This window comes from Bos taurus, chromosome 10 (genome assembly GCF_002263795.3).
Source record: "Bos taurus isolate L1 Dominette 01449 registration number 42190680 breed Hereford chromosome 10, ARS-UCD2.0, whole genome shotgun sequence".
Lineage (NCBI taxonomy): Eukaryota > Metazoa > Chordata > Mammalia > Artiodactyla > Bovidae > Bos > Bos taurus.
The window spans coordinates 34,160,456-34,187,815 of NC_037337.1; the positions used below are offsets into that span (position 1 = coordinate 34,160,456).

General features: G+C 44.7%; 1 protein-coding gene across 3 annotated transcripts in view; it reads right to left on the reverse strand.

Annotated features, from left to right (window-relative positions):
- Positions 1-18,774, reverse strand: part of RASGRP1 (RAS guanyl releasing protein 1) — an 80,770-nt gene extending 61,996 nt beyond the window's left edge. The window contains exons 1-3 of one of the 3 annotated variants that reach the window (XM_015473118.3): positions 18,547-18,774; positions 15,757-15,927; positions 14,120-14,304 (exon numbers count right to left, since the gene is read on the reverse strand). In XM_015473118.3, coding sequence (XP_015328604.1) covers positions 14,120-14,195 — 76 coding nt within the window. In that variant the 5' untranslated portion in view covers positions 14,196-14,304; positions 15,757-15,927; positions 18,547-18,774. The remainder of the gene's footprint in view (positions 1-14,119; positions 14,305-15,756; positions 15,928-18,546) is intronic. The other 2 variants (XM_005211584.4, NM_001144078.1) reach the window with 2 other exon arrangements.
- Between the last annotated feature and the right edge of the window lie 8,586 nt (positions 18,775-27,360).

Below are 27,360 nucleotides of genomic sequence, written 5' to 3' on the forward strand. Positions count from 1 at the left end.
CTCATAAGTGTTTAGATCTGCAGAATGACATCCGTCCATACCCATGTTTGTATGTACACACTTCGATTTTAATTACTAACCAGCTCTGAATCTATCTGGATCTATATGCAGCCTGTATTTGCCCATCCAACATTTACTGAGCATTTAGTTTTGACTGCAGCAGAGCCATCAGAGCCTCACCCATATACTCTTAGGCCTTCCCATTATAGTATATGCCCACCCAACTTCCACCTGCCTGAGGGCTTCCTTGGGAGGCCCCTTCCATCCTCACCTGTGTGCAAGGCAGCCCAGACATGGTGGAGAACTAACATCCCTTAGAAGCAGTGCTTAACCATGTAAGTACCCCTGTTCCTTTGCCTTAAGTAAGATAGTTCTGAAACCTCCTACCCTGACTCCAGAGTAATAACCCACTTGACAATGCACCCTTCATAAACTGCCTTCCCAGTTTTTTCCTAGAATTATCTTTGAAGTAAACTATTTGTATTCAAACTCTTGTCTCAGGATCTGCTTTTGAGAAAACCAAGCTAAGACATTTGATCTTCACCTAAACAAAAATGACCTTTAAAAGCCTTCACCATTATTATCTGTTTTGCAGATGAGAAAACTGCAGTAAAATAAGTTGCCTAAGGCCCACAATTGGTAAATAGAAGAGTTAGGAATGGATTCCAAAGACCACGATGTAGTGTGGCCTCTTCTGTAATCTGTTCACTGCCTTCTTGGGATCAAGTTCTACCATGACCATGGCATTCCCGTGATTAAAGCTGGGTGTGTGTGTGTGTGTGTGTGTGTGTGGTGGGGTGCTGTGGGGTGGGGAGGAGAATAATACATTCTCTCAGTCACTTAAGTCCAAGTCCTGCCTCTGACAGTACGATTGAAGATTAAAGTTTGCAGTTCTGTTTTTGGTCTTTCTGGATACTAGGAAATCAGCATCTCAGTGTTGAACAGGGAATGGGCTGAGTGTAGGACATCACGTGCAGGACATGAATAAGTATTTCAGTGCTATGTAACCAAAATTGTTGTTGTTTAGTCACAAAGTTGTGTCTGACTCTTTGGGATCCCATGGACTGTAGGCCCACCAGGCTCCTCTGTCCATGGGATTTCCCAGGCAATAATAGTTGAGTGGGTTGCCATTTCCTTCTCCAGGGAATCTTTCCAACCCAGTGATAGAACCCATGTCTCCTATACTGGCAGGTGGATTCTTTACTCTGAGCCACCAGGGAAGCCTGTGCAACCAAAGTATCTTATTCTGGACTCTCTTCTTTTCCTTCTTTAAGACAGACATAGCACTCTAATTCATCACCCAAGAAATTAGACTAGATTCCTTTGAATTTTCTGGAACTTAATCATCTGTTTTTCTTAGCTCTGAGAATACTTTTCTCTTTAAGATGTCAATATGGAAAATTATAGGCATATATCACAGTAGGCAAAAACAACGTAAGGGACCTCTATGGACTTACCCAGCTTCAACGATCAGTACATGGCCCCGACTCTATACCCCGACTCACGTCTCCCTCTCATGTTTTTCAAAAGCAAATCCCAAACACGATATGTCATTAGTAACTATTTCAGTATGTATTTTAAAAAAGAACTTCTAAGGAAAAAAAACAACAATGAATCAACCTGCCTAAAATAAAATCAATAGTAATTACTTACTATCATCAAACATCCAGTCACTAGCATATAAATTTACAAGTACATATAATTATAAAATAATTATGAATATATGTGTGTATATATTTAGAAAAATGGTTCACAGATTATGATGGTTGACATATCCTTAAATCTCTTTTAGTCCAGAGAATCCTCCTCTGTCTTTCTTACAAGTTTCAGGGTACACTTTCTCAGTTCACTGAAGCTAAGTCTATCTCAGGCAGACTTGGTGCTTGCTGGCCAGGTAACGACTCTGGATCATGGGGACAGAGAGGCTGGGGGAGTCATGGGCACAGTAATTGCAGGGAGGGGGTCCTTCCAGGTTTATTTAAAGCAGTACCAGTCAGGTGAACTCCAGTCACCAAGCACTTGGCTCATCCTTGGCAATAGCAGAGGACAAAGTCCAGCAGCCAGGAATGTGGGAGCTACAGCTCTCTTCTGGGAAGCAACAATTAGAAGCTAGAGTGACTCACTGTGGCCTGACACCGAGGAGTGGGGGTCAATGAGGAATCCACCAAAGCAGATTTGGATGGGGTAAATATGGAGCCCAGGATGCTAGTGAGCTAGGGAGAATGAGGGAAGGAAGCATGAAAACATCTCTATGCATCTGGCATTAAATAAGTGAATGAGGAATTAACCAAAATAATTAACTGCTCATCAGATTTAAGGATGCTCTGCAGGCTGTAACTACGTTCTAACAAGATAGACTCATAAATCATAATGCTGGGACATTTCCTGGCTTCTTAAATGTCATGAACACCCCTTAAAATGGGGTTGTTCACAAGATTACAAAAACAAGTCCTGGAGGACAGAGGTTAAGAGACATCAGTGCAGGGAAGCCAGACATAGTGACCTTTACTCCTTCACCCAAGAAATTCCTAAGTGATTTCAGCCCTGGCTGCCTTACTGCTCTGGCTATTCCACTCTCACCTTCACTCTGCCAATCTCTGCTTCCTCTTCCCCCTGAAGAGCAGTGCCTCCGGTCCCCATTCTCTCTGTTCATGTCAATTAACCACTGTTGTCTCTACAGTGGAAGCTCCATCCTGGCAGCATCTTCTGCCTGAAGGCTTTTGATAAGAACCTCAGCAGTTTCCCTAGGGCCCTGGACCACTCTCTGGAAAAACCAAAGCCGACAACATGGCCTCCCCCACACCACTGCCAACCATCTCTTCTACTCCCCAGAAGATTCACAGATGTACCAAATTGTAGCATCTTTGAGTTTCTACTAGGTATCTTTCCCAGTTGTTATTTCTTAAAAGTCAGAAAGTTAACAAGGCCCAAAGACTTTTCCTGGTTTCTGAAAGGAAAGCTTCCCTTCAGCAAAAGCGATCTGACTTTTCCTATTCATAAGAGGGGAAAAAAGCTCACTCACCTCAAGACTTTTAAGTTAATGGGAGCATTTGTTTCCTTCATTTATTATAAGTATAATCAGTCATAGTTATCATAACTTAATTAGCATTTAGCATTGAAAATTTGGAATGAGTAACTACTCTTCTTTTCTTGCAATGTCTTTAATTCCTCATTAGAATCATTTTAGTTGCCAAGCAACCTTCAGTTTTATGTCTCATACATGAAGAGATTATGCCAGAATTATTTTTTAAAATCAATTTTAGGATGGAGTAGCAACTCTGTATGCTAGTACACCTCTTTATAAATATTGATTTTAAGATCATAATTGTTTACAATGTAGATTATGAAAAGCAAAGAGTTAATTATAGTCAACCTACCAGAAAAAGTTATATGATTGCAGAACATAAATATGCATAGAATAGAATCTAGGAAGACACACCCAACTGTGTCAATAGTGTTTATCTTGCTTTTGGTGGTAGAATGGGTGAATGCAATTTTCTTCTTTTTGCAAGTCTGTTTTTTGTAAGCTTTCTATAGTGAATGCAATTTAAAAAGCTATTAAAATTTTAAAAGTAAGACATGAGAACTGAGTTACAATTAGATCTTTGTAAATACAAGAAAACAGATGTTAGCTAAACTTACTGTGGTAATCATTTCACAGTATATATCAATCAAGCCATCACGCTGTACACCTTAACCTTACACAGTGATGTATGTATATTTCTCAAAAAAGCTAGAAAAATGGAAGTATGTGAGTTGAGTTAGTCAGATCTTTGTAAATACAAGACCTTATACAGTGGCAAATTTTATGTTATGTACACTTTACCACAATAAAAGTGCCTGTGCAAGTACAACACAGATTCAGTCTAATTAATAATTTAGAGAAAAATGGATTTAAATCTGGTTGGCCTTCTAATTCCTCACCCCAAGGATACTGGACTCTTCTAATAATCAGAAGTACTTTCTTTAAAAATATACAAGTTCCCAAAGGACTTTCAAGTTCACATTCAACATCATAATTGAAACCTGATTATGGCATTTTCAGTCTCAGAAATCGTTTCAGGAATATGACAACAGGGGAAACTGAGGCTCTGAGTTACAAAATGACAAGTCTAAGTGCTCTGGACTTAAAGCCAATGCCAACCTCAAAAACAAAACTCAAAGTTTCTTATTGTTTCACTGAAAACCATCGACAAACTTTTACCAAACATCCACAACAGAGAAATATGAAATTATATCATAAAAAGTGAAGTGAAGTGAAATCGCTCAGTTGTGTCCAACTCTTTGCAACCCTGTGGACTGTAGCCTACCAGGCTCCTCCGTCCATGGGATTCTCCAGGCAAGAATACTGGAGCGGATTGCCATTTCCTTCTCCAGGGGATCTTCCCAACCCAGAGATTGAACCTGGGTCTCCCTCATTGGAGGCAGACACTTTACCCTCTGACCCACCAGAAAGCCCTCATCATACAATGGATTTAATAAAACTTTGGTTAAAATGACAATGGAGGGACTTCCTTGGTGGTCCAGTGGTTAAGAACCTGCTTGCAAGGCAGGGGACAGGCTTTCAACCCCAGGAGGGGAACTAAGGTCCCACATGATGCAGAGCAACTAAGCCCGTGCGCCCCAACTACTAAGCCCTTGCGCCACATCCAGAGAGACTGCACGCCGCGACAAAAGGAGGATCCCGCACGCCGCAACCAAGGCCACAGCAGCCAATCCAGAGAGACTGCACGCCGCAACAGGAGGATCCCGCACGCCGCAACCAAGGCCACAGCAGCCAAATAAATGAACAAATAACAAAAACGACAATGGAATAGTCACCAAATCTTTAGAACAGGGACTTTTTGTTTTTTCAAGTTTAGAGTTAATAATACAGGAAAAGATAACAGATAAAAGAAAACATCAACAATTTACATAAAAATGTAAAATTTCACTTCATTAATACCCCAAAACCAACATAAAAATGGAAAGGAGTGAGGAAAACAAATGCCAGTAACAAATACCATCAAGCAGTTAACAGGCTTACAAAATAAAATAAAATAAAAAGCTTTTGCAAACCTCTAATAAGAAAATCATTAAGCAAATGATAAATAGGCAAAGGATATAAACAGTTCACAAAATTAGAAATATAGTAAGCAGTAAACTTATGAAAACACATTCAACAAAAGCTTGCTTTTATGTATCTATAGTGCCTGTTACCACATGGAGAGATACGAAGGCAAATGATTAAACAGATGGAATCAGAAACAGAGTGACAGTGTATAATATACAAACACATGAAGAACAGAGTCACAGAACTGAGGTTTAGCTGACCAGAAATAAGGGAAAATTTAATCACAGAGAATTTTTAGAGGAGGCAAATTAAGAGAACAAAAACACAGAGTGATAACTTTGACTCTAGAATGAGAATCTCTCAGTATTAAAGTTCCACTGTGACACCTTTTTAATGTTATATAGGTTTCAGGTATACACACTGTAATTCAGTGTTTGTATACACTACACAGTGACCACCCCCAAAAGTCCATTTACCGCCTGTTACCATAATGTCCTTCTAGTCAAGGCTATGGTTTTTCCAGCGGTCACGTATGGATGTCAGAGTTGGACTGTGAAGAAAGCTGAGTACCGAAGAATTGATGCTTTTGAACTGTGGTGTTGGAGAAGACTCTTGAGAGTCCCTGGGACTGCAAGGAGATCCAACCAGTCCATCCTAAAGGAGATCAGTCCTGGGTGTTCATTGGAAGGACTGATGCTGAGGCTGAAACTCCAATACTTTGGCCACCTCATGCAAAGTAACTCATTGGAAAAGACCCTGATGCTGGGAGGGATTGGGGGCAGGAGGAGAAGGGGACGGCAGAGGATGAGATGGCTGGATGGCATCACCAACTCAATGCACATGAGTTTGGGTAAACTCCGGGAGTTGGTGATGGACAGGGAGGCCTGGCATGCTGTGATTCATGAGGTCGCAAAGAGTCGGACAGGACTGAGCTGAACTGAACTGAACCATACAACTGACCCCCTGCACCTCAACCCCCAGTCCCCTTCCTCTCTCGTGACCACAGAACTGTCACTTCTTTAAGAAAATTTCTCAACTTCACTGATACATAACTCTTTATCTCTAAGGTATATTGTTCCTTTTCTTTGAAGAACACATGGAGAGTTGTTTTATAAGATACTTAGATGAAAGAAAGAAGTAAAACAAAGGCAAATAATAGTTATCCTAACCAGGTAACACAAAGTAAGATTTCCAGTTTTCAGCTTTCTACCTTGGCCCTTTGCCATGTAAGCATCTTCTGTAGCTGGGGGAAAGTGCTAGTAAATGTTTAACAATGTTCTCTTCAGGGGTGGGTTGAGAAGAAGCCCTGATTAGTAGTGTTGGCCCATTTCCTTGGTGTAAATACTCCCAAAGCAGGCAACATCAAGCTCCTGGCATGACTTCATGACCATGGAGCTGGGAAGAGACACAGGCGTGTCTACCCACTATATGTATTAATACATGTATGACATGTATGTGCTATTCATGAATATCATACTGCTACAAAGCATTCATGGGCTTCCCTGATGGCTCAGACAGTAAAGAATCTGCCTGCAACGCAAGAGACCTGGGTTTGATCCCTGGGTTGGGAAGATCCCCTGGAGAAGGGAACGGCTACCCACGCCAGTATTCCTGCTTGGTGGACTCCATGAACTGAGGAGCCTGGCAGGCTACAGTACGTGGGTTGCAGAGTCAGACGTGACTGAGTAACAGCACAGCACACATACAGCATACAGCATTCGTACCATACAGACATAGTGAGCATCATCTCAAGATAATGGATGACAGTAAAATGTGATGACATATTAGGAAATGATGAGTTTTGAGGGTTTATTTTTAATATAATTGTAAGTTTATATAATTTAATTTTTATTGATGGTTGTGTTTAGCAACTGGCCGGTCAAACTCCTGAAGAGGTAACAACCTGCTCTCGCAGAGTAAGGCTTTCAAGATTGTGACAGCATCCAATCGAGTGTGGTGCCCCGTGTATCTGCAGAGACTGTGTGAGGCTCACCTGCTTCCACTCTCGCTCTTTCCCTGCTGTCTTCCTCCTAACCACTTTAGGACAACCACATCCAGCTGGCAGCTCAAACTATCTGCAGACCAAGGCACTAAGTCCAGCAGCCGTAACCACTCCAGGAAGAAACAGGCGGGTCCTACCCTCAGGAGCTGGGCCAGAGATGAGGCCTGCACTTCAGATGACCTTCCCCGGTGGTCTCACCGTCCATCACTGCTGGTTCAGCCAACAACTGAACATAAGATATTGTTTTTTTTTTTTTTTTTTGGCCATATTGTGTGGCATGTAGCATCTTAGTTCCCTGACCCGGGATCCAAACCCGAGCCCCCTACGTTGGAAGCACAGTCTTAACCATTAGACTATCGGGAAGTCCCCTGAACACACTGCTTTTGCTTTCACATTACTTCCTAACGTGTTTCCATCATGAATTTAATAACCTTCATGTCAACAGAGGGCCTTAAAAAGCCTGCTGGAAAAGCGGCACTGCTCCAGCTCCCCCAGCTAAGCCACTACTTCCAAGTCTTGACCTGTGGGGAACAGGCCCTCCAGCACCACAGTGAACTGGGCTGAGTTGGGAATGCTGCCTTCGTGGGCCAGGAACCAAACTACAGTAATGGCAGACACCCATTTCTGTTTATTCCATGGCCAAAAGACTGACAGGTGGGAGTTTTCAAGAGAGTTCCTACAGCTGAGAAGGGATAGAAATGCAGGTAAATCTGACGGAAGTGGGCACAGTGTTACACACCTGCTCAGGGGCAGGGGCCTTTCTCTTGTTAGATCTGGACGGACTGCTTCAGACATGCCCAGGAGGCTGGCTCCACCTTATGACTGTCCAGTTCACAGAGCTGAAAAGCTATTTGCTCTCTCGTTTTTCAGAGGATTTGTATGCTGAAAGCTTTCCACATGTCTTTGGAAAGCCTGAGAAAATGCTCTGATATGTCCAAGAAGCAGGTATGTGTGCTGTAGGATGGTATTTCTCAAAATCAGTTTGTGGGTCACCTCCTCAAAGCCACAGTGACTGCAGGCTTAATGAAAAATCCTGGAGTTGACCCCCAGGAATCTGAATGCTGAACACACCCCACAATGATGACTATTCCTGTTAAAGTTGGAGAACCTCCGGTAGAGTGGAGAGCACAGGAATCTGAGACCAGAGTCCAGACCTCAGCAGCTCTCCCACTCATGAGGGAGGCCACTTTCCACAGGTTAATAACGTTCCTGAGCTTCAAATGTCTGTTAATTAAAGAAGCAAAAATAATATCCACCTCACAGGGTTGTTGTGAACATGGATGAGACCAGTTCAGGTAAGGGTCCAGCGCCCTGCTGAACAGGCAGTTAAATAGGTATCCAACCACCGTCAGTCTCCTGTCTACTGTCTCTTATTTTCTCTCAGTAATCTCACTTCTCTGACTGGAGTTTCTGAACTAAAATGCTCAGCCTTCCTGAACACTGTCAACCTTATGCGTGTACACTGTAAGGACCACCTCTGTTCTCTGCTGCAGATGGAGGTCTGCTCTAAATACCATCGCACAACAGAGCACAGATGTGAGTGGAGGGGACTTCCCATCTCCTCCTTTCTCAGGCCTGGCAGTCACTGTGTCTCACACCCAGGAGAGGGCAGACATGCCAGCCTGGCAAAATGCAGCAAAGAGGCTCCTTGGAGTACACAGCATCCCCATCACACAATACGAGTTCACTCCAGGGGGCTAAGAATGGTCATACCTGGGAGCTGCTCTAATGCCGAGAAGCTTCAGGACATGGGTGCCTTAGGACCATCCTCTACAGTGAAATCTTGCAGCTATGACTCCCAGAGATGGGACTGCCACTGAGGAGGCTCCTGGTACCGCTGTGGTCTTCACAAAGGGCCTGTGCTCATGACGGCCAGCCTTCCTGACCCTACACTTGGTTTCGTGCCTTGGAGTTGCTGGTTCTTGGGTCTGAGTGCCTTTCAGGGTCATGGCCCTTGGCTTCTGGCCTTGTGCCTCTGTTGCCTCTGGACACCTGGCTTTGGTATCGACTAAAGCCGCAGAATGCAGAGGAACCCTGAATCTTGCCTCTGCCATGGAGGGAACTGTAGTCCCAACAGGAGTGTGTGTGCTTTTTTGGTTCTAACTTTAAAAACAGATGTAGTGCTTTATCTTTAATTAGCTGAGGTCTATAAAATGCTTTTAACAACCAACTGCAGGAAATATACCTGTTAGTGGTATGGGAAATAAACCTACCAGTCTTGGGGTTTTCTTCTTTGGGAGACACAATGCATACACTAATTTTAATTAACTCAGAATTTATTTGAGAGAGAATTTCAGGCAGATACCTGGTATATAGATAGGGCTCACTAACTATTTCCTGCATTGAATGGAATTTAATTTCTAATCCGGGGGACACCAAGCCTGCAGATTGTGGGCGCAGAGAGCAGATGTGTTCTGTGTAGCCTGAAGGGCTCCCCTGAGTAAGGGGTGGCCTGCCCTAGGAGAAGAACCCAAGCATGGCCCAGCTCAGGTTGCAAGAGGCTTCTGGGAGGGGAGACATGAAGGAAGTTGTTTTAATTCTCATAGGTTTTATTTATTTTCTTGTTTGTCCATGGAGATAGTAATACCAGACCTATTTCATAGTTGTTTTTAGTTTAAAAGAAAATCAATACATATAGCCTTCAAACACACACACACACACACACACACACACACACAATAAATAAGATACCACTGTGTTTCCTCTCTCAATGTAAGACAAAGACGCTGAGGTTCCTCCCATGCCCCACCGGGGAGCAGGAGGACTGCTTGCTGAGGGTCCCTTACTGGGACGTGCCTGGAGTTTTCTTTCTGATGCTGTCACAGTTGTCTTACGTTCAGAGGGGGGCAGAATTGGGATAGCTGAAACCTTCCATTTGGCTCTCAAAGCTGGCAGCCCTCTTACAAAGTGAAAACATTAGGAAGAGCTCAGATGATCTCACAGGTCTTTCCTAGTTCTGAAACAGATGGTGTGATTCACATACATTTGACATAAACGTACCAGGTTGTGATGATCTGCCTCATTATGCTCAGTGGAAGAGTGGATTCACCAGCAATAATACGGTGAGGATGTAAAAGCATGACCTCTGCTTAAAACAGAAGGTGGGAGTGGGTTGTTTCATGGTGAAAGCAACACACGATGACTCAAGGCTCTGAAGTTCTAATCACAGATCTGTAACGTTGTGTGTGACACTGGGAGGCTTACTAGTACCTTCAAGAGTACCCTTAATTTGCACGTGCTGGTCATCCACCCTCAAAGGCCTTGTAATAAGTCCTTCCTCTGAGAACAGTGTGGGAGGTAATTATTGGTTAATAATACTAAAGGGGAAGCTATCTGTATAGACTGCCAAATGCCCAGGATGCCTTAGAGTCTAGTAGCTGGAGCTGCTAGAAGAATGTAAATCCCACACTGCTTTTCCCCTTTGAGTCAACCGTCCACCCAGGCTGGCACCATTGAACAGACTTTCTGCAAAGAAGGAAATATTTTCTATTTACTCTGTCCAGTAGCAGGTGCCACTCATGACTCTTGAGCATTTGAAATATGGCTGCTGAGGCTTAGGAACTGAATTTTACATTTGATTTAATTTTAATTAAAATGTCTACATAGTCACATGTGGGTAGTGGCTACCATATTGGACTGCAAAGCTATAGCCAATTCAAAACATCTACACCAAGGTGCGGAGAAGGCAATGGCACCCCACGCCAGTACTCTTGCCTGGAAAATCCCATGGACGCAGGAGCCTGGTGGGCTGCAGTCCATGGGGTCGCTAAGAGTCAGACACGACTGAGCAACTTCACTTTCACTTTCATGCACTGGAGAAGGAAATGGCTACCCACTCCAGTGTTCTTGCCTGGAGAATCCCAGGGATGGGGGAGACTGGTGGGCTGCCATCCATTGGGTTGCACAGAGTCGGACACGACTGAAGTGACTTAGCAGCAGCAGCAACACCAAGGTGAGGTTGAGAAAGTAGTAAAAAATAAATTAACTAATAAATTAACTAATCAGTCTTTATGTTCAAAAGAGTTTTTTTCCCTCCACCTTTTTTTCCAAGTTGGTGGGAGGAGTGGCTGGAACCTGAGTCTAAAGGGAGAGATTACAAAAAAAAAAAAAAACATTTCCCCACATTTCAACAGTGCTATTTCCCTCTTTTCATGGGTATTCAAATGAGAAGACTTTTAAACTCACGAAGAAAAACTAAGCCAGGCTGTTTTATTCTAAAGCAAAACTCTTGTACACTAATCAGAGAAAATAACCAGTAAGATGTCTCAAAAAATTTTTTTTAAATTAACCTCGCTCATTACTATTCTCTGATCATCTCCGAGGAGACCCACAAAGGCAGAAGTGACACGGCTGGCTGCCTGTCACTGTCGTGCTTGAATCCCCAGCCCCACCCCCTCCAGCTCCACACCCCTCCTCCACTGGACAACTCAACTGATAACCAGAGTCAAAATCACAGATGAAAGTGCTGGCTCCCATTCCCTCCAGACATAGGGTGTCTTTTCTTTTCTGTCTGTTTCATGTAAATTCTGTGGCAGGAAGCCCTTCAGGACATCACGTGCAAAGCCTTGCCTTGAGATGGCACCTTGCTGCCTCCCGCAGCATTCTCACAGTCCTGCTCAGAGATTTGAACAGAGTGGCTGCTCTCCCCAATATGCGTCCTCAACCCCAGAGTGAACTTACTCCAAGTCTTCATGGTTTAACAAATTTATTCTTCCTGCATGCCTCAGCTTATCACTGCCCTGTCTTTTGCATGTTTCCCCCACTAAATAGTGCATTTCTCAGTAATTCTAAGCTTGAATAATTGAAGAGGGGTTCGGTCACTGTAATTCTCCTCATGGAACAGCCAGTCAGGTGCAATTAGGGGCTTAATTAGGGACTATCTATGCTTCATGATAATGGTTAAAAGACCATTAGACTCAATGGGATTTTTATACCTTTGGGATTTTAAGGTATTTTTCAGTCAATATAATCCAGGAAATAAAGTATCTTTAGCCCTCTTAGGATTAATTCATTGAGGGGAGTGGGTTAGGCTTGCTTATTCTGCAGGGGTTCAGAATCCCTCCTGTATTTTTCAGGTTGATGGCTGGACGATTTGAAGGTTAGAAAAACAGCCCTGAACCCGGAGGGCAACTTGCATGACTGGCACCGGAGGAAGAAAGATGGCAGGATTGTTGGGTCCTGTTTCCTCAACAGGGAAATGGAAAGAGGATCAAAATGCTTATTCATGAAATAGTCACAGTGCCCTGCCAAAGACCGGTAAATAAGACGACCATGACTGTGTGAGAAGCTTTGCAGCGTATGAGCTGGGAACCAGGTGAAAGTCAAGTGCCTGATGAACAACGGCTCATCACCGCCATGCTTCCCCCCCTCCCCCTGGCTTCTAGTTTATCTCCTTGTATGGTTATTTTCCAAAGAGGTTAAATAGAAAACCATTTATTTTGCTCCTGAATTCATTCTTAGCTGAAAGACTAAAGTATAAATCAATAACAATTCAATTAAAATTTAATGCTGAATTAGTAAAAAAAAAAAAAAATGCTCATTCTTTTCCAAGTTAAAAAATCTAAAACAAAAAAGCAGTGATTCTCGAAGTGAGGTTCTTGGATCAACTGCAGCAGCATCACCTGGGAAACTGACAGAACAGTAGATTTTTGGGCCCCCCTTGGACCTTTGAGAACAGCCAGTCTCGGGGTGGGGCCCAGCAATCTGGGTTACCACAGAAACCACCACATGATTTCACAGGAATTTGAGAACCACTACTTTAAATCAATGTTGGAATCATGGAGACTATTCAATGCTTTGCTAAATCCAATTAAAGGAGAATCCCCAAAATGTCCAGTTTTCCTAAGTCTACAAATAAGGTCTGACCAAGCACCACACAGATCCAGTGAAAGTCGCTGAGTCATGTCTGACTCTTTGTGACCCAATGGACTATACAGTCCATGGAATTCTCCAGGCCAGAATACTGGAGGGGGTAGCCTTTTCCTCCTCCAGGGGATCTTCCCAACCCAGGGATCGAACCCAGGTGTCCCGCATTGCAGGTGGATTCTTTACCAGCTGAGCCACAAGGGAACACAGGTCCAGCCAGTGAATAAATCCCTCATTCTGAGTTCTAACAATCCCACAGTCATGCTACCTGGGATCCTATCAAGCACCTGGAATCTGATCAAGTCTTCCAAGGCACCTGGAAGCTGCCAGGGTGGGGTGGTCTGGGGCTTCTGAGCTGAGCCACACAAGCTCATCAGCTTCCCAGTGGGAGACAGAGAGGTCCCAAAGGAGCAGAGTGGGTACCAGTGACAACGGAACTCTATGAATTTTCCATCATTCCTTTTTCAGGGAGGGGAACAAATGTTTAGTGCTTTTCCATCACCATATCACATATAACAATCAAAAGAGCGTGCCTACAATTTTTTTTTTTTTTTAAATAGGGCATCTTTGCCGAAAACCCTTGTCAGCTGTGCTAAGCTGCTCGCCCCTCATGGTGTGTTGGGTGATGACAGAGTGCGGCATCTAGATCACTCCCTGCCAACACGTCTGGCTGCTCCTTTCACAGATCCGCAGTCTTCAATCACGCCACTCGTTTGGCACTATCTCCCAGGCCAGGCAGCTTGGCCTTGCTCAGTCCTTCCCTACTCCACCACAATCACCCCTCGAGATTGTGAGGGGAATTATTCAGACTTTGCCATCCAATGATCCAAACTGCTGTCTGGTAACAGCGTTTGCTAGTCTTTGTGTGCCCCAAGAACACAAGAACAGAAAAGCGCCAGATGCATCACTGCATTTTATGATATTTTTTCATCACGAGAAAAACCTCCATCCTGAGAAAATTGGAAACACAAACTCTCCTCAGTAACTTTTCTCGCTTTAAATCGCACCTCTCATCACGACCTATTACACCCACACAGTCATGTGCCATAGGCACTGCACACTGTCTCCAACATTTCAAAGGCTCGAAAGCTATTTTTAAACCCCAAATGCAATGTAGGTTGCTATTCTATAAAGCACTTTTTAAGGAAGAACAAAGTAAAAGAGCCCCATTTATGCATGTGGGCAGTTCGCCAACTCACCAAAAGATTGAACACAGCTGTCGATGAGATCGTCCAGGCTGGCTCCTTTGGCAAAATGTCCCAGAGGCACCATCATTCGGAACTGGGTGATCTGGGCCAGGCCGGGATGGCAGGGGAGGGGGCTGCTGGCGGGCTTCGCCTCTAGTCTCGCTTTAGGGACTGCTCTGCAGCCATGAGTTGGTTTCCTAGGGAAAGAGAAGAGGCAGGGAATGAGATCAGAGCAGCCAGGGGACAGACCACACTGACAGCTCTGCACTCTGTAGGCAGACAGGGCAGAAAAGGAGATAAAACAATTAATCCCAGGAGCTGGGCTGATAAGACATACCCCTCCCACTTGGTAAAGGCACCAAGCGGACTGGTTGGCTGTTAAAGGGATATCTCTCAAGTAAATAGCAAGGTGAGATTTCAGGGTTGCAAGCAGGGCTCTTCAGCCTGAGACGGGTTGCTTTGGCCTGCTTTCTCCAGTTCTTGAAGGCGAGAGGCAGACGCAAGACCATCCTGGCAGGTTTTAGCTCCGAGCAATAAATTTTTTATTTTAGCCCAGAGACCATTGACTTGGGTCTTAAGAATTGTTTCAGTTTGGTCCCCTCTTCAGCTAAATTCATCCATCTTGAGCAATACCAGAGTTATTGTCTCAAGTCAGGTGGCCTCAAAAACATGTTTAAGGATGTGGGGAGGAGAAGACAAACATTGAGGACCTGAGGGTTATGGAGGTGGTGTTTAGATAATAAGCTAAATCTTGGTGGGTTCTAAGATTCTGTTTTTCATTATTGATGGTCATTGAGTCATTTTTATCATTAAACCTCATTCTATCAAGTCCTTACTGATTATGAGAGCTTTATTCTAGATGTGAATGCAAAAGGACAAGTCTGAATCTGGAAATGGCTTAGTAGCCCAATAGGTCAGCTTCACCCACTTTCACTTAGCTTTATCTTTGGTCATGACCTCAAGAGTAAAAAGTCAAGTTGTTGCAAAATATCAGTAGGTTAACTGAGCATTTTATTTTTTTTTCCATTAAAAAAATAAACATAACATACACAGAGACATATCTATTATCTCTGTAGGTTTACGAGCGATGGGTATTGTTGCTGGTAACTCCTTTGAGCATATTCTCCCCTTCTTACTGTGCCTCTGCCTATCATGTTTATTACCAAAGAAATGCACCTCAGATCCATAACTTGAATTACTCATATTTGATAAACATATGATGGCATCAATTAATCAATAAGTACTCATTCTAGGAGTAACACATGTGTGCCAGACCAGAGCGGACCCGTGAGACAGTCTGTGAAGGTACTCTGCAAACTATAAAACACACTCATTACATGTTATTGTTGTAGTATGAAGGTCATCTGCAAGTTCCTTAATACAAAAATCTAGCTGGAGAATGAGAACCAGACCAAGAAAAGATAACTCTGCAAATCTTAAATAACTGGCCTGTGAATGTCAAGGGCAAGAAGTGTGATGTTCTCAGAGGAGGGAGAACCAGTTCCAGGTGGAATGTTGGGGAAAGCTGTAACTGACAAGATGTAATGTCACCCAGAAGGGGCTGAAGAAGTTCTTGGATCAAAATAAAATATTGACGTACATGTGGATTTGGTGAAACCACCCTGTTAAAAGACAATGGGACCACTTACTGCACAGCCAGACTTGTGGAGGGAACACCAGGCCCTTCGAATTCCTTTTCAAAGTAGCTTCAGAATGCTGGTCTGGCATTGGCTGCTGCCACCTGTTCTGACCTAGGATGGGCTCAGTGAAGTCCAATCAGAAACTGGCTCTTAGGATCTGCTAGCTCAAGGCAGTGATTTCTGAAAGATCAAATTGGTATTATAGGACTTGATCAAGTTTCTGGCCACTACTGATTTTCACCCAGGCCCTGAGATGGCCCCAAGATCAGATCAGTATCTGAAAATGAAAGGAAACGGTAATGGCCGCCGGAACTAGTACCTCTGATGACAGCAGGCTCTGTGATGGAGATTTACATAGTCTTTAAAGCTTACAGCCAAGATGTTATCTCCATTTCACGATTTGAAACTGAGTCTAAAAGAGGCTAAGTGACATAGACAAGGCTGTATAACTCATATGTACTAGATCTGGGACTTGTACGTGGCACCTCTCTGGTTCTGTTTAATAAATATTTACTGTGCCTGGAACTGTGCATCTTTCAATGTTTCAGAATTAGCAAAAAGCTGGATAGCCCCTCCGAGGTCATTCTCCCAGCCCTTCAACCAGGCCTGTGGAAGTCCAGGCTTGGAAAGACAGTGGGATGGGGCACCAGTGCTGAGCCAGGTGGAAGCCAGGCCTCCTCTGCCCATGTCATGCTCTCTTCCCACTGCAGAAGCAGTGACGATCCTAAACCTGGCACTGGTTATCCACTGTTGGGATCAGTCAGCTTTCAGCCTTAGCTGCTGTCTGTTCACCTTTAAGACCTCCTCCTGAGGCAGAGTTGGAAAGATGAAAAGAAAGTCCTTCTGGTTAGAAGTCTTTTTTTTTTCTCATACGCCTTCCACATTCTCTTAAGCTTGGAGAGATGAGGCCACAGCAATGAGGCTGTCTCCATATGCAGCTCTTCCCACTAGGACTGGGAGGTGGGTGTCCACCTCTGTCTCCCGACTGGCCAATCCAAGGAAAATTCCATTTTCTCCCTCAGTTGATAGCATCAACCATTCAGGACTCCGAAGACTGCCCTGACTCTAATCCGAGTAATGTTTCCCAGTGTCACCTGAAGGGGAAACCACTTTGGTCCAGGAGGTGATTCTCAAAGGTAGATGCTTTTACCAGAACTAGGAGGGGCTGGTAACATTTACCCAAAACAAATGGACTCGAAGGGAGTATTTAGAGAGGAGGAAGGTAAAAGGAAGGTGAGAGATGCAGTTGGCAGAGAGGCTGCTGAGACTCAGAGGGCTTGGGCAGGAGAAACCAGGGAGAAGAGAAACTGCTAAAACCCAGACAGCTTTCAGAGAGGTCAGGAAGATGAGAAGTATGTGCACCATAATTAGGAAACTGGGCAATTTTGTTGTGCTGTCTCTTGATTGGCTGCTTTGCGACAGACCTTCAAATTGTTCTGTCTTTTCTGGTGAAATGGCTATACATAAGAGTTCATAAACCACTTTCTTTTAGGCAGGTCTAAGGGTGTTTTTCCAATCCATAGAACCAACAGCCCCTAAGTCTGCAAATGCTTATGTCTTTTTAAAGGATGGTAGGCAAATGTTTCCTCACCAGCTTTAAAAAAAAAAAAAAAGCCGAAGAGAAACAATTTGTAAGTTGTTCCCTGAGGCTACAGCTGGTTAAGGCCCTATCTAGTTTGCTGAAAGAGATTTTCAAAACTCTGAACTGATTCAGGTGCAATCCTCTCCAGCCTCAGGTACCTCAGTGGAGGTCAAAATTTCGGGTTGAACTTTTTATGAAATTCAGCCCAGGACAGTGAGGGGAGAAATGGACAGAGAGAACGAAGGGAAACTCCCACAGTTTTCTTTGCAGTGAAAGATGGCTTTTATCGGCTTCTAGTGAGGATTTCTTTCAGTCCTGTCCTCTCCCTCCTCCCATAATACAGGCTGAATTTAATTTACCGGACCCCCTCATCTCAATCCCATGCAGAGAACAGCGCGGGACCTTCAAGGGCAGGGCAGGGGAGGGCATAAGGGGCCAAGAGCTTTTAGTGAGGAGGTCCAGCAGGGCAACGATTCCTGCTGGACGGGGCATGTCAGGCGCAACAGAGTCTGCGTGGATGGAGGTGGGAAGAGCCCAGCTCGCCCGGCCCTATGCTGAGCTCAGGCAGTTGTCCGGTTCTGGCCCTCTGGGGAACAAACTCAAAGTTGCCCGGCCCCTCCGGGCCTCTTTACCCTGCCAACAGATTTTTGACTCACGGTCACTTTTCCGTCATTTTCTGTCACCCCAAGTCCTTCCTGAAACATGTCCCTAGGATCACGGTGGGTGAGGGGAGTGTAGGTTTCCCCCCAAACGGTTGCGTGGCTCGCCGACCCCTGCGCGCTGGCGGCAAACGCAGTTGTCCTTCCAGACATCCGCGGGGCTGGACGCACCGCCAGGTGGCGCTGCCGGGGCCGCTGCAGGTGCGCGGGGCGCGGAAAGTCCACGAGTGGGAGTCCCATGGGCCCAGCGCCGAAGGACCCGGGGTCCAGTCGCTTAGCGCGATTCCGGGTCTCGCCGGATCAACTCAGGGCGCGCGTCCGCACAACCGGGCTCCCTCCCCAGCCCGTCGGGCGAGATGCGGTGAGCGAACCGGGTGCGTCCGTCCCTCCAGCCCGTGGCCCTGGACTAACCCGAGACCCCGGGAGGCCACCGCCCTCCGCACATCGGGCCCGCAGCTTCCCATAGGAGGTGGAGCCGTGCCAGCCACCCGGCGAGGTCCAGGGGTCGTGGGCGCCGTGTCCCCCGCCCCAAGAAAGGAAACAGGCGCGCCTACTCACCGTGGAGCTTCTCTCGCTTTGCCCAGGGTGCCCATGGCCGCAGCCGCGCTCCCCGAGCCACCTCACCCAGCGCGGCGGGACTGGCTCGGCGGGGCGCGGCGCATCGCCGCCGTCACCGCCGCCGCCGCCTGCCGAGCTCCTCCGCCCCGGGTCTTCTCGTCCGGGCCGCCCACCTGCCGCTCTCCGAGCTGGGTGAGCCCGACCGCGGCGCACCGCAGCACAAACTTTGTGTGAGCGCGCCCCCTCGCCCTCCTCCCTGCGCACGCGCGCACACTCTGCCGCACCACCACCTGACAAGCGCTGATGGTTATCGCCCGAGGAAATGTGTGGCGCTCTTCAGCTCTTCCCCGAAACCTGCCCTCGCTACTCCGTAGTCTCCGGAGGCCTGCGCCTCCCTCCGCTCTCGCCTTTTGCTCCCGGTGCCTACATCGGCCCGGGGCTGAAGTCGGAAGCGGAGCTGGAGGGGCGGGAAGGCTCCAGGTGCCCTGGATCCCACCCAGCCCGCGACAGGAGTTCGGGTGGGAGCCGGAGGAAACTGGCCTCGCTCGGTGGCTCTCAGGGCAATCCCCACCTCCTTCGCCTTCCCGAATTTCAGTCCAGGCTCCCGAAGACCCCTTATCCCCTTGCCAGCCTCTCTTGTATACATCGGAGCGCAGAGTCGAGGGTGGGGTAAGGAACGAAAACAAAGTTGTGGGTCCGCGTTTGCCTGTGCTTGTGAGTATCATCTTGTTAGTAATTAGCAACTGGGCCGGAGATACTTGTTCTGCACCCCTAGGTACACTCCAGATAGGATCCATATCAGGGGAGACACAGCTGCGCGGCCTCTGTTGGGTATGGGAGTGAGGGGCGCAGAGCTGGGGAGGAGTGGGAGAACTTTCTGATGGCAGATCTGATCACGAATGGTGAAAAGACAGTGATGACAATAGCAAATGTTGACTGAGTACCTTGTGCTAAGTGCTTTCCTCATTTACACCGTCTCCCCCAAATACCAAGAGGTCACTGTTTTAAAGATGGAAAATATTAAGGTTTAGAGCATAATATGCTTCCCATCATACAAGTAGTACACACCAGAGAGAACCACGACGTGTGCTGAGATCTGGCTTGCTCCCTGTAATGGCTGCAGGACTGTCCTAATAACATACCGATTATCACGGTCACATGCCTTAACTCCAGCCACGTTAGTAAGTTCCTTCCCAGCCATGATGTTCTGGACCTTAAAGCCTTATAAGTATATGCCACCTTATCCTAAAAAGGAAATTAAAGATAGCTTACAAAGTTGCATAATTCACCAAAAGAAGTGGATGAAATGAAATGTGAAATTAAAGTACATAAAACAGAGACAGAAATGAAAGGTTGCTGGTCTTTTGTTTTTTTTTAATGCAACCCATAGAACAAGTGGGACCAAAGATTTTTCTCCTGGATTTCGAGTAGTCATTTTCGAAAAGGAGGCCTTGTCTAAAGTTCAATTTCTGTCACATGCAAGACAAAAAAAAAAAAAAAACAATTGCTCATGAGATCAGCTCTTCTGATACTGAGACCAGAAAGAAGTTTGAGAATGCTCATGAACATATGCAAGTTCTCAGTCACAGCTGTATACACAGCTGAAGGAATATTTGGATGTTTAATATTAAACTATGACACTCTTCCAGACTTACACTGAATATGCATATGTATATATGCCAAGATGATAAACACATACCTTTATATAAATGCATAATTATATGTAAATGTGTTTAGATAGATAGACTACTGGGTGTATACACATAATACTGAGCACAGTTTCAGGCAGTTGCATACATCTATACACCTGCAGTTCATTATGTAATAAGTACAGAAATGATTAGCTATTAGTTCACTTGAGAAACGAGTCTTGCTGAGTTTTCTAAAGAAAGAGGTCTGCATCTGCCTAGGAAGCTGCTTTTTCTTAGGCTTCCTGAGAGCTGTGCATTCCGCCTGCACCTGACTAGGTTTCTGGGCCCAGCTGAACTCTTTGAAGAGGCTTTCTGGTTGTTGCTACTTGAGCAATTTGTCTTTTCCAAACACCTTAAAAATCAGATGTTAGCTCCATCTCTTTATTCATTTTCAGCCATGTGGTTAGTCTCCCTGGTCCTGTCTGAGGCGCCTCTGACCTCAGGAACAAAGCACTCCTTCTTCACTTATGTTCTCTTATCCTTTCTTCTGCTTCTCCAAACAACCCTCTGAAGGGCAGTAGTCAGTGTCTCTGTGACAGCTGAGAAAGGCTGGGGACCACTGTCGTCTTCGCTTACCCTTTGGGTAAGGTCATTCCTTGGGATCCTCTCTCTGATATTCTTTCTTCTCTCACCAGAGGCTCTTCAGTGATATCCCTGGACCTTTTGCTCAGCTTTTTGTGAGTATCTGAGAAACCTCTGCAACTAAAAATGCCTGCTTTTGTCAGATTTTCCAAATGACCCACTACTCAAATTCGGTGTTCTTAATTTCTTCTATGACTTCAACAGGACCCAAATGACTCCTGAGTCTGGATATCCAACCTTGATATCTAACATCCCAAAACACGCCTCCAACTGGTCTCCTCCTTGAATTGTCCCTCAGGGCTTCCTCTCCATCTCCATCCCCACCTGTCTTGGCCCCAGTTATCTCTAAACCTGAACATGTGTCATAGCTTCATAAATGGCCTTCCTAGTTCTCTAATCCTTTTTTCCTGTTGTTTTCAGAATTACCTGATCATGTCATTTCTTTGTTTCCCAACTGCCGAGGAATTCTCCTGTTGTCTACAGAATAAAAAACAAAGTTCTTAACATTACTCACCTTCAGTTCAGTTCAGTTCAGTCGCTCAGTCGTGTACAACTCTTTGCGACCCCGTGAATCGCAGCACGCCAGGCCTCCCTGTCCATCACCAACTCCCGGAGTTCACTCAGACTCACGTCCATCGAGTCAGTGATGCCATCCAGCCATCTCATCCTCTGTTGTCCCCTTCTCCTCCTGCCCCCAATCCCTCCCAGCATCAGAGTCTTTTCCAATGAGTCAACTCTTCGCATGAGGTGGCCAAAGTACTGGAGTTTCAGCTTTAGCATCATTCCTTCCAAAGTATTCCCAGGGCTGATCTCCTTCAGAATGGACTGGTTGGATCTCCTTGCAGTCCAAGGGACTCTCAAGAGTCTTCAACACCACAGCTCAAAAGCATCAGTTCTTCGGTGCTCAGCTTTCTTCACAGTCCAACTCTCACATCCATACATGACCATTGGAAAAACCATAGCCTTGACTAGACGGACCCTTGTTGGGAAAGTAATGTCTCTGCTTTTGAATATGCTATCTAGGTTGGTCATAACTTTTCTTCCAAGGAGTAAGCGTCTTTTAATTTAATGGCTGCAGTCACCATCTGCAGTGATTTTGGAGCCCCAAAAAATAAAGTCTGACACTCAGCTTCACAACTAACCAAACCTGTTCTGCCTGGCCTCCAGCCATGCCCTCCAGGCACCTGACCTCTTAGGTCATGACCTGGTGACTGCCGGTAATTGCTGTGCCCTTGCAAGCCTCAATGCTTTTGCTCGTGTACTTGCTCCCACCTGTCATCTCTTTTCACCTAGATGCACAAAGGCACAGTTATACTGAACTCATGTCAAACTGGCAATTCACCCTGTAGAACACACACAGGGCTGCTTCCCAGGGGCAGAGGGATAAACACCCACCTTGCAGAATCTGCCTGATGACTGGTTAGGCTTGGAGAAACTATTGTCTGCCAGAGCTTCCACTACGTGGTCTAACATTTTTTTCATCCATTTGAGATATGTTCACTGGGTCCCTACTTAAGTGTCAATGCTTGGCATTGAGAATCTGAAGGAGACCAGGACAGACAAGAGCCTTGTTCACATGAGCTTACATGTCTAATAAATAGTATCCAAGTCTAAATATGCCATGATGTTACATCCTGATTTCTAGAAGCTGCCCCTGCAGTCGGGTTACCCCTGCCCTCATGGGACACCATGGGCTATTCTGGTTGAGGTACCCACTTGCATCAGTGAAGACAGAGCTGCCACATTTAGGGATACATAGCACTACAGGAGAGTGAAGAGATGGAGACAGAAAAGGAGGGAGGGGATGTGGCACCGTCATTTCCTCCTTTGCTGAGTTCTGCTCCAGTTTCTGAGATGGGAGAATTGGCCTCAGTATTTTATTATTGTGACTGGCTGCCCCACAGTGAACACTGCATTCCTGTTGCTGCTCACCTTGACTAAAGCTAGAGAAACTGCCCATGTGAGAAGCCGCTTCATTTGCTATGGGCCTGTAGTTTGGCGCCTTGTGGTTGGACTCCTACATGATTCTTTGTCCTCAGCATCTTCTTGTGGATGCAGCCCACGCTTTTCTGAGAGTCTCTCCATCTGCTGGCCAGCTCTTCTGGAGAGCATTCTGTCTTCCTCAGGTATCCCCAGGATTCTCCATAGGGAGTTTGATGAATGCCATGTAAATGATATTTTAAGATAAATCACCCTATACCTAGACTCTGTGCATATGCACTTTTGTTTTCAGCTGAAGGATGCTGCTTGTCTTTGTTGAAGTCCCTTCCCAGAGGCCCAATCTCCCTTACAAGTCATATTTCTTTACATCATGGAGCCCATATTTTTCATTTGATTTTGGAATTGTTTCAGGATATTAACAAACAAATAGAGATATATGTTGTCTCATGGATTTTGCTCTTAGGGAGATGGGGGGTCCCTGGAAAACTTTGAACAGAGGAGGGAAGGGATCCAAATTGTGCTTTACTGAGTCTGGCTGCTGAATTCCAAAGTAACTCATGGGAAGTAAGGGCAGGAGGTTCTCCATGGAAGGGACCTTCATAATTTTCAGCTTCTGAGTCTGCCCAGTTGGTGGCTGTCAAACAGTTTTTAGTATTACTCCATGGTGAGAAGTGTAATATCACATTTTACACTCTGTGACTCAGATGTACATTTGTGCTATGCGTCAAACTGAAACACAAGTTGTGTGAAACACTATCCTTTCAAAAATTTTTAAAATGGTATTAAAAAACTAATGCAGATCAGGACCCCTAAAATTGATCCATCAGTTGGATGGGATCATATTATACAAAATGCAGTTCCAAGGCTTCCTCTCATGATAATAATACATCTCAATAGTTATCTCTGGGAATGGGGAACTAGGTGACTCTGAGTAGGGGGACTGTTGCTTTCCATTGTTTCCCCTTCTGTAACTTTTATTTTTGTATTGTGTGCAAGCATCTAGTCCATCAATAAATCCTATTTTGAGTCATTCTGACATAGAATTTCTTGCTTTCTGATGCTGGCCCAAATGGCTTAAAAAAAAAAAAAAAAAAAAACAACAGAGGCTGAGACCAGGAAAGGTAACTTGTCAGTGAAACTGATTTGTTCAAGTTCATATATAAATCAAACAGTATGTTTTCCACAAATACTTGGGAGGCAGAATAGCACAGCAGTTCAAAGTGTGAGCTTTGGAGTTAGACTGATTTTGAATTTCAGTCCTCATGCTTCCTTTGCAAGTTAACTTTTCTAGCCTCAGTTTCTGTATCTGTAAAAATGGGTACAAACAAGCCCTACTTATGCAGTTTTGCTAATGATTACATGACGTGGTTTATGCCTGGCATGGACTGACCACTGTGGACACACTGATGTTTTTAGTGCCTGGTTACAGGGACATGAGGTGAATGTTTTGCCACATTGAAGGGATACCTGCCCTCGTCTTGGTTGATGGGGAGCTGACTTCTCAAAGGAAGTGAGGTATGGGTTAAGATATAAAGGATGAGATGAACTGTGAACCACAGAGAAGTGAGGGACGAGAAGAGGTGAGGTGAGGCCAGTGTCTCAGAGACAAGAGAGATGCAGAGGTAAGGAAAAAGCAGAGCCAAGGGCTTTGCGTTAACTAAACACAGGAACTTACTCCAATTCTCCCCCACTCCCTGCCGATACATAAATAAGGCTCTCAAGTCTGACAATCTCACTGCCTTTGCAGAAACTGAGAGGTTTCTCATCTTGAAGAATCCCCTGTGAGCTCCTTGAATCCCTTGCTCCACTTTAGATGTGATTCAATTAAGGCTACTTCCCAAGTTTGCCTTTGGGTGCTTGAGCTGAGCACCACTGCAGAGGGCTGAGTTAATTACCATTCAATACTGAGCTTCTTTTCAAATGGCTGCCCTGCAATCAGAACAGCAACAGTTGTAAAGCTAAAACTAGTTTAGTAATGCAACTGCTATTTTTAAAACCCCTATTGTGCACCCAGCACCACTCTAGCACTAATACTACTTAATCACTTAACACCTACAAAGACACAGGTAAAAGCTTGAAAAAAAAAAAAAAAAAAAAAACCCAGTTAATAGAAAGATTCAAATGGCCTGGACCAACCAAAGGATGTGGTTTTCTGAGTACAAAAACTGTTTAATATGTATTCAAAAAAGTGCTGTGATAAGCATAGTATTGAAATGAAAACTCCTGAGTATTAATAAAGACACTTGCATGTGAGCAATGGAGAAAATAATTGTAAATAACATGCTTAGTCCTTAAGGGTCTAGAAGATTTTTTTTCCCCCCCTTTAAAAGGGGTCATATTTAAGAAATACTAAAGTAGGCTGCTTCATACACAACTTACAAACATTTTTACCAATTGATCTGACAGTGTTGGTTACCCCAGCGCACTCCCCTATGCCAAAGCCTAGTTTTCCATCCCACATGGGGTGTTGTGTCTTTTTATTCAGTAGGATTCTCTGTTGTGGGAACAGAGAGTGAAACTCTCAAAGGCAGATAACACGCCTAGGAAAGTTATATTGGGATGGAATAGTCTGACTTGCCTGACTCTGACATTGCCTCTGGATGTAGAGGTAGAAGTGAGCCCAACTAAAGAGGAGTGTGACTTAATCTTGTAGGCAGACTTAACCCCTGTGTCCCCTGGCTAAAGAGATGGTGTTTCACAAATAATCAAGTCACACCCAAGAGCGCAACTTAAAAATTAGAAATGCATTGATTAAAAAACAAAGGTGAAGGCTTACATTTCCTCCAAGTATTGATCAAGAATGATCTGCCACCATGTCTAATTGGCAACAGACTCAAACACTTTGATTGAAGTAATTTCTTGGCATTCATTCAAATGATAGCTAAAATTTACTGTAACAGAAAACTATCTTTTTATTTTGTGTTGTTTTGTTTCTGCACCTTGCATCAAACTAGAAAACTTCCCTCTAAACTGTGTGTGCAGCTGGGGGAGCCAGCCTGGTGGCTTCATAAGTATAAATAGAGACCTAACTGTCAACCAAGGCAGTCAACCAAGTGTTCAGCTTAATTGATTTTTAAATTAAATCAATCAGTGAAAAAGATTGCCATATGTTGTGATAAATGCAATCAGTGCCCATTTATGTGTGATTTTCAAGTCCCCAGAAATGAGGTTTTGCTTCCTGAGGAAGGTTACCTCATGCTGGCTCTCAATTTGGCTCATGCAGGTGCATTCCCAAGGCAGTGTTATTGCTCTGACATTGCCTGTCTTTGGATGGAAGTGTGAAGAAGTCTGGGTTAGACTTGTTATGGAAATAGACAAGTTCTATATTATCAATGTTGCAATTGTTTAAAAATTCCTCTTTTCTAAAAATCTGAAGTATAATTGATTTACAATGTTGTGTTAGTTTCAGATATACAGCACAGAGATTCAGTTACACCTATATATATATATATATCTGTTTTTCAGATTCTTTTCCCTCATAGGTTATTGCAAAATAGTATAGTTCCTTGTGCTATATAATAAAACCCTATTAAAAATCTAAATTGCGGTGACTTTTGTTCTGTACCAGCCAGAGGAAGCACATGGATCATGCAGGAGGTGGGGTCCAGGTGGGTGAGTTTGCCCCAGGTTGCTCCAGCTTGGACCACTTTAAACTAAGCAGGAGTGGTAGGGCCACAGTGTGATATCTGGGGGCTCCTTCCTCCGTACAAATATATTTTAAAATAAATTTTATGATTGCATTGGCATAAAGCTGAATAGACTCCAGATCAGATTCATTATTACACATACAATCTTTGGTTTTTAAAACTAATGAAAACCTTTCTGTGGGTGCCTCTGAGTATTACAATCTCTCAGCCCCGAACCTCCTGGATGAGTCGGCCCTGGGAGTGAGCCTGGTTCCTTCATGAGAGAGAGAGTGCTCTTTCCTGGCTCTGAGAGAGCAGTGGTTTCTGGCTCTAGGGAGATGTTGGTATAAAATAAGGGGAAAAGTGAGTTTCAAGGAGGAGCCCCCTCTGTCCCTTATGAACATACAGTAGGCAGGCATATGAAAGGTGACCTGTAGGACAGTGAGGTGAGAAATGGCAAGGAAAGTGGAGGTTTGCCTGGGGCTGAGAAATAAAACTAGGGGCTTTGCAGGGCCATTCAAGGACACAGGGCCTAGCTTGGAGGAACCAAAAACATAGTATTTACTGACCAAGTGGCTGCTGGTGTAGGGGAAAATCAAATTCGACCTGGACTTGGTACTAGAGTACTCAGAGACCCAGCCAGAAAGGATCTGGCAGTCCTTGGTCTATTGCAGAAAGCAGGTTAGACTACCGGGAACAATGGGTCAGCAGTGAAAACAACCAACAAAGTAAACCAAAAGGGGCCAACTTACATCTTAAGCTACGCTGAGCTGGATTCTACGATCAAACAGAATGTTTTTTTATTTTTTTCTGTTTATCCTAGATTCCTCATGCTGATTCTATGAGCTGACATATTGAGCACTTCCTACATGTCAAGCACTGAGCCAAGAAATAAGTACACATTATTTCACATCATCCTTGCAAAAAGACTTTATGATGATTTACCATGGTTGTTCTCACTTTATATAGCTGGT